At 34.5% G+C, this 7,305-nt stretch overlaps 1 protein-coding gene across 1 annotated transcript in view; it reads left to right on the forward strand.

Annotated features, from left to right (window-relative positions):
• LOC148952677 (small integral membrane protein 8) overlaps positions 1 to 6,627 on the forward strand; it is a 51,520-nt gene extending 44,893 nt beyond the window's left edge. Inside the window, exon 2 of the mRNA XM_089087336.1 lies at positions 6,419 to 6,627. Coding sequence (XP_088943462.1) covers positions 6,419 to 6,574 — 156 coding nt within the window. The 3' untranslated portion in view covers positions 6,575 to 6,627. The remainder of the gene's footprint in view (positions 1 to 6,418) is intronic.
• The last annotated feature ends 678 nt before the right edge of the window (positions 6,628 to 7,305 follow it).

Consider the following 7,305-nt stretch of genomic DNA (forward strand, 5'->3'; position numbering starts at 1 on the left):
GATGGCATCAGGGGTGAGCGACACGAGTCAATAAGGCCTTTCTACTCCCCAAGCATGGGTATGAATCTTTTAACATGTACACATGTACACTCAAAACAATCTGGTCTGTCCGAGGTCCGTATACTTAGCTAGTGTTACAGTTATGAGCTATGATTATTAAAAGAGCCCTGTTGTTACTTTGGGTTCTTTATTTGTATTTTTCTTCTAATTAGTCAAATTTTGGTTCTGAGGTCTCTGTTTTAACCACGATATTTCCTGTGTTTTGACTCTATGAGTCTTAATCTGAAAAGCTTCCTTTATTATTTGCTTCGGATGTAAATGTTTAGCTTTAAATATTTAAGTGGTTATTTACTTGTTTCAAGTCGGGGCTATTGACTATTTGATATAGTTGTTCATTACACAACAGCTAACAGATAGGGAATCCTGAAGAGTTGTGTCTGGTACCACTTTTCCTTAAAATCCCCAAAATAGCTTTTTAAGATAAATAACTTTATTTTAATATAAATAAGTCCGTAAAAATAACTTGTTTTAATCCCAAAAGTCATATCTGTTACCACTTCAGCTCAAAAAAAAATTTGTGCTCTTTTTTTCTTGATCAAAATGTTCGCTTTTTTGCACCGAGTCAGGGCGTAGCTCGTTTTTACATCTAGTCACTGAAGTTCTGCAACCGTGAATGGACTATTTTGCACTTAGTCAGTGTTAAGTTCGTTATTGTACTATGTCAGGACCTGCATTTTTTTCCCACAAAGTTAGACGTGTGCTCGTTTTTGTATTGCATCTCGATTTCCCTCTTTGTTTAACTGAATTAGAAACTATGCCGCTTTTACAATTTTCACTGCATTTGCACAGTTCGTTTTCACAATTCCTTGGCTCATAAATATTGATCAGAGGCAACGCTAAGGGGGATCATTCGATTGGAAATCGAGAGTTCTAGTGCCCTTTTTAATAGTCGAAAATGATTGGAGGGCAACTAGCCCCCCCCACGCCCACCATTCCTCCAAACACATCCAATCAAAATTTTGAGGTAGCCATTTTGTTCAGCATAGTTAATTTCCAGATAGAAAATATATTTTTGAGGAGGACACTCCTCCACAACCCTCAGGGCAAGGGTTATAAGTTATGCCTTGGGGGCATATAAGGTTTTTATAGAAGGCGTTGTCGTAGAAACTTCAAAGCAGGCTCATTCGATTGGAAATTAAAGAGGGCTCCCCCCCACACCCATCATTTCCCCAAACACATCCAATTAAAATTTTCAGATAGCCATTTTGTTCAGTGTAGTTGATTTCCAGATAGAAAATATATTTTTGAGGAGGAACCTCCCCCACAACCCTCAGGGCAAGGGTTTTAAGTTATGCCCTGGGGGCATATAAGGTTTTTATAGAAGGCGTTGTCGTAGAAACTTCAAAACAGGCTCATTCGATTGTAAATTAAAGAGCTATTGCCGTTTTTAATAGTCGAAACTGATTGGAGGGCAACTAGACCTCCCCCGCGCCAACCATTCCCCCAAAAACATCCAATCCAAATTTTGAGATAGCCATTTTGTTCAGCGTAGTTGATTTCCAGATAGAAAATATATTTTTGAGGTGGATACTCCCCCACAACCCTCAGGGCAAGGGTTTTAAGTTATGCCCTGGGGTATATAAGGTTTTTATAGAAGGCGTTGTCCCAGAAACTTCAAAACATGCTCATTCGATTGGAAATTAAAGGGCTAGTGCCCTTTTTAATCATCGAAATTTTTTGGTGTTTAACTTGCCCCTTTCACCTTCTCGTCACACAAATCATTTCCCCAATCAAATGCAATCAAAATTTTCAGATGGCCATTTCGTTTAGTATAGTTCATTTCCAAATAGAAAATGTATTTCCGAGGAAGACACTCCCTCAGAGCAAGCCGTACAAGAGTTTTAAGTTATGCCCTGGGGGCATATAAGGTTTTTATAGAAGGCATTGTCGTAGAAACTTCAAAACAGGCTCGTTCGATTGGAAATTAAAGGGCTTGTGCCCTTTTTAATAGTCAAAAGTTATTAGAGTGCAACTAGCCCCCCCCCCCCCACGCCCATCATTTCCCCCAACATATCCAATCAAAATTCTGAGATAGTCATATTGTTCAGTATAGTTGATTTCCAGATAGAAAATATGTTTTTGAGGATGACACTCCCCCAGAACCTTCAGGGCAAGGGTTTTAAGATATGCCCAGGGGGCATATAAGGTTTTTATAGAAGGCGTTGTCGTAGAAACTTCAAAAAAGCTCATTCGATTGGAAATTCAAAGGGATTTGCCCTTTTCAATAGTCGAAAGTGATTGAAGGGCAACTAGACCCCCCCCCACGCCCATCATTCTCCCAAACACATCCAATCAAAATTTTGAGATAGCCATTTTGTTCAGCGTAGTTGATTTTCAGATAGAAAACATGTTTTTAAGGAGGACAATCCCCCACAACCCTCAGGGCAAGGGTTTTAAGTTATGCCCTGTTGGCATATAAGGTTTTTATAGAAGGCGTTGTCATAGAAACTTCAAAAAAGGCTCATTCGATTGTAAATTCAAAGGGATAGTGCCCTTTTTAATAGTCAAAAGGGATTGGAGGGCTACTAGCCCCCCCCACCTACGCCCACCATTCCCCCAAACACATCCAATCAAAGTTTTGAGATAGCCATTTTTGTTCAGCGTAGTTGATATCCAGATTGAAAATATATTTTTGAGGAGGATACTCCCCCACAACCCTCAGGGCACTGTTTTAAGTTATGCCCTGGGGGCATATAAGGTTTTTATAGAAGGCGTTGTCGTAGAAACTTCAAAACAGGCTCATTCGATTGGAAATTAAAGGGCTAGTGCCCTTTTTAATAGTCAAAATTGATTGGAGGGAAAACTATCCCCCCACGCCCATCATTTCTCCAAACACATCCAATCAAACTTTTGAGATAGCCATTTTGTTCTGTGTAGTTTATTTCCAGATAGAAAATATGTTTTTGAGGAGGACACTCACCAAAAACCCTCAGGCCAAGAGTTTTAAGTTATGCCCTGGGGGCATATAAGGTTTTTATCGAAGGCGTTGTCGTAGAAACTTCAAAACAGGCACATTCAATTGGAAATTCAAAGGGCTAGTGCCCTTTTTAATAGTCTAAAGTGATTGGAGGGCAGCTAGCCCCCCCCCCCCACACCCACACCCATCATTCCCCCAAACACATCCAATAAAAATTTTGAGATAGCCATTTTGTTCAGCGTAGTTGATTTCCAGATAGAAAATATGTTTTTGAGGAGGACAATCCACCACATCCCTCAGGGCAAGGGTTGTAAGTTTTGCCCTGGGGGCATATCAGGTTTTTTATAGAAGGTGGTGTCGTAGAAACTTCAAAAAAGGCTCATTCGATTGGAAATTCCAAGGGCTAGTACACTTTTTAATAGTCGAAAGTGATTTGAGGGCAATTAACCCCCCTCTCACGCCCACCTTTTCCCCAAACACATCCAATCAAAATTTTAAGACAGCCATTTTTTTAAGCGTAGTTTTAAGTTCTGGTTATTAGGTCTTTGAGGATTACAACTCCCCCAAAGCCCTCAGGGCAAGGGATGTAATTTAAGGATTCTCCGAATCCTCCATATTATTTCTTATGGAAGGGACGCTCGTATAAACTTTAGAGAGGGCTCATTTGATTGAAAATTGAAAGTTCTTGTTCGCTTTTTAAGAGTCAAAACAGATTGAAGGGCAACTAGCCCCTCTCCCTCCTCCACGCCCTAAATGCATCAGATAAAAATTTTGAGATATACATTTTGTTAAAATAGTTCAAAGTTCTGATAACAAAAATCTCCGGTGTAGACAAAGCCCACCAGGGCCCAGGGGTAGGCGTTGTAAGTTATTTCCTGGGGTATAACTTATTAAGGGGGATTTATAACTTATGGGAAGGGGTTTTGTATGGGAAGAAAACATAGGAAATCTATTATGATTATCCAATTATAAGGTTAAAATACATACTCTGTGATAGATACAAAATTGCTTTGGCACACAAATTCCTATTAAGGTCAATTCCAAACAGTCGTGACCCTTTTGTGTCAGCAAGTGAAATGGTTTAAACCCCCTTATTGGAACTATTTTTTCAATCCATTCATTGTTGTCAAACGCTGTCCACAAGTTATGCAAGCTGTCTATTGTTCATATATAAGGGTTTTATCAAAACGATAATAGTATAGACTTTGATAAAAGCCTCATCCGATTTAGACTAGAACTACTATTGCTGTATTATAAAGTCAAGACTACTTAGACATTCAGCACCCCCCCCCATGCAATAAAAACTAGAAAACTTTTAAGATCAAATAGGAACAAAAATTAATTAAAAAAAAACTTTCCGAAAACTTAGTTTCTCAAATAAAATTGACGCACATTGTATGCTTAAGCTAAGGAGATACAAATACCTGTTAAAATTCAAACTCAAAACGACCAGAAATTACTATTAAAGAATAAATGAAACCCAAAGCGAACAGAAATTAAATAAACAATCATAACAAAAAACATACAACAAGTAATAATATAAATGAATAAATAGATCTTAAAGCGAGTAATGCTTAGATTGAATATGAAAATCAATCTTAAAATGAAACAAAATATTTTGCCGTTAAAGTATAAATTAAACTTAAAACGAAGAGAAATTAAATAAACAATCAATGTGAACAAACATACAATATATGTTAATGTAAATGAATAAATAAATCTTAAAACGAGTGAAACTGAAATTGAATAATGCAAATCAAGTTTGAATAGAATAAAAATATCCACAAACAAGATTTTGGGTACCGTCTCACTGCAGAAGCCTAAAGCCTAATGCGTCATTGACGCTTTACTGAAAACGAACTATATTACAAATGTTTTCTTTTTTACTTAATATTTGAAATAAATGTTAAAATTACAGCACAATTTTCAACTTATGAACTTTTAGCAATTAATATCATTATGCATCAAATATTCAGTCTAATTTATTAGTTCTTTTCAAGATTGGCCAAGACAAATATAACTACAAGCTAAATTTGGATACTGCCCCTTTCTTTAACTGTAAAAACCTAAAGCCTTCTGCGTCATTGGGGCTTCACAGAAAACGAATTACTCGTATATTGCAAATTTATTATTTTCCAGTTCTTACAGCATTGAAAATGAAAATGAAAATTACAGTGAAAAAAAACTTGAACTGATGGATCTTTCAACAATTAATATCATTTTATATCTAATATTCAATTTTATTTTCTTTATACTTTCGAAGACTGCTCAACACTCATATAGTTTTGCCATTTTTTTTAACTCTGCCATTTTTTGTGACTAATCGTGTTAGTTTGTTATGAAAACTTTCTATGCCTTGTAGGCATTTCTATTTGAGCGGAAAACTGCACCTCAAACTTTGTGGAACATGCATTTTCTTGTATGAAACACCAGTTTCGGAGTGTTCCACCACTCGCAAGCAAGTGCCATTGGTATTTTTGAATCCGCATGGTCAATTTAGGGGGGTGGAGGGTAGGCCTATTCTCGTAGCAGCCCCATTCCGTCGTGGTATGGTTCACATTTTCAACACCTGGCGTCCCTATCATATAATCTACCAAGCATACAACTACCCCAAATCAGTATCAATAAATAAATGAAACCCAAAACGAACAAAAATTAAAATAAATATTAGGGTCAAACTCAAACCGAGCATAAATTAATGTGAGTAGGGTTCAAAACCCCTACGCTTTCTAAAAGCCAGAATATAATTTGTACTTTACTGAAAAAAAATTCAAATGAGTTTACTGAAAAAAATGTGCATTGTTAATTTAATATACATATGCTGATATTTATTCCCTAAAATCTTCATTAATTTTTGATTTCTTAAAGTTACAAAAGTGAAAATATTTCAAAGAATTGTTTTCAGTAAAGCGCCAATGACGTAGTAGGTTTTAGGCTTCTGCAGTGAGACGATACCCACACTCTTGTTTGTAGTTATTTTTATTCGATTCAAACTTCATTTGAATATTCAATTTAATTTTCACTCGTTTTAAGATTTATTTATTCATTTACATTAATGTATATTGTATGTTTGTTCGCATTGATTGTTTATTTAATTTCTGTTCGTTTTAAGTTTTATTTACACTTTAATAGCAAAATATTTGTTTTCGTTTTAAGCTTGATTTTCATATTCAATCTAAGCATTACTCGCTTTAAGATCTATTTATTCATTTATATTGTTACTTGTTGTATGTTTTTGCTATGATTGTTTATTTAATTTCTGCTCGTTTTGGGTTTCATTTATTCTTTAATAGCAATTTCTAGTCGTTTTGAGTTTGAATTTTAACAGGTATTTGTATCTCCTGAGCTTAAGTTTAAAATGGCCTTTACTTTACTTTGAAAAACTTATTTTTCGGAAAGTTTTTTTTAATTAATCACAAGTAAACTCAATTTTATTTTTAGAATAAAGTTGTAATGACTCTTGGGCTGACTGCCATATCTGGATGCTTAATTTATCTAGCTCTTATGAAGAGGAAATACGAATCACAAGGCTATTATGTTGCTGTGAATGAAGATGGCTCTGAAGCATTTCAGAAAAAAAGTTCAAGATGGGAGTAACTAAACTTTTGAATTTTCTTAGTTTTTAATTAAACGGATTTTCTTATAAAAAATTGAGTTTTCTCATAGGGACTGGCAGAAAATGTGAAATAGTCAATGTATATATATATATATATATATATATATATATATATATATATATATATATATATATATATATATATATATATATATATATATATATATATATATATATATATATATATATATATATATATATATATATATATATATATATATATATATATATATATATATATATATATTATTTTTTTTTTTAATTTATTTATTTATTTATTACCCGTCAAAAAAAAGGTACAAAAGACGGAGTATCACTAAAAGAAAAAAAAAACTCGCACAAAAAATAAATTACAACACATAACACATAATTGAACAAATTACAGATGAGAAACAAAAACTCAATTATACACTGCACTACAGGTATGTCAGAAATTTTACATTTTAAACTCCCAAGTACTGAAGAGACAAAAGCAACATGAATGATACCTTCAATTCAACTAACCTAACCTAGCCTACAGCAAAATGCTTGATAGCTTCAATTCAAAATCAACAGACTCAAACAAATAGTCAAAATATGACACGAGACGGTAAAACGACTAAATATGATAAAGAGATATGCAAATAAAATTAAATGGACAGGGATTTACTGCCTTAGCAAACGGTACCAAGGGTGGGAAGATACTTTCTCGTTGTACCGTTTTATTTGTTCA

Source organism: Artemia sp. Qi Xiang Cuo, chromosome 4 (assembly GCF_049724085.1).
Source record: "Artemia sp. Qi Xiang Cuo chromosome 4, ASM4972408v1, whole genome shotgun sequence".
Lineage (NCBI taxonomy): Eukaryota > Metazoa > Arthropoda > Branchiopoda > Anostraca > Artemiidae > Artemia > Artemia sp. Qi Xiang Cuo.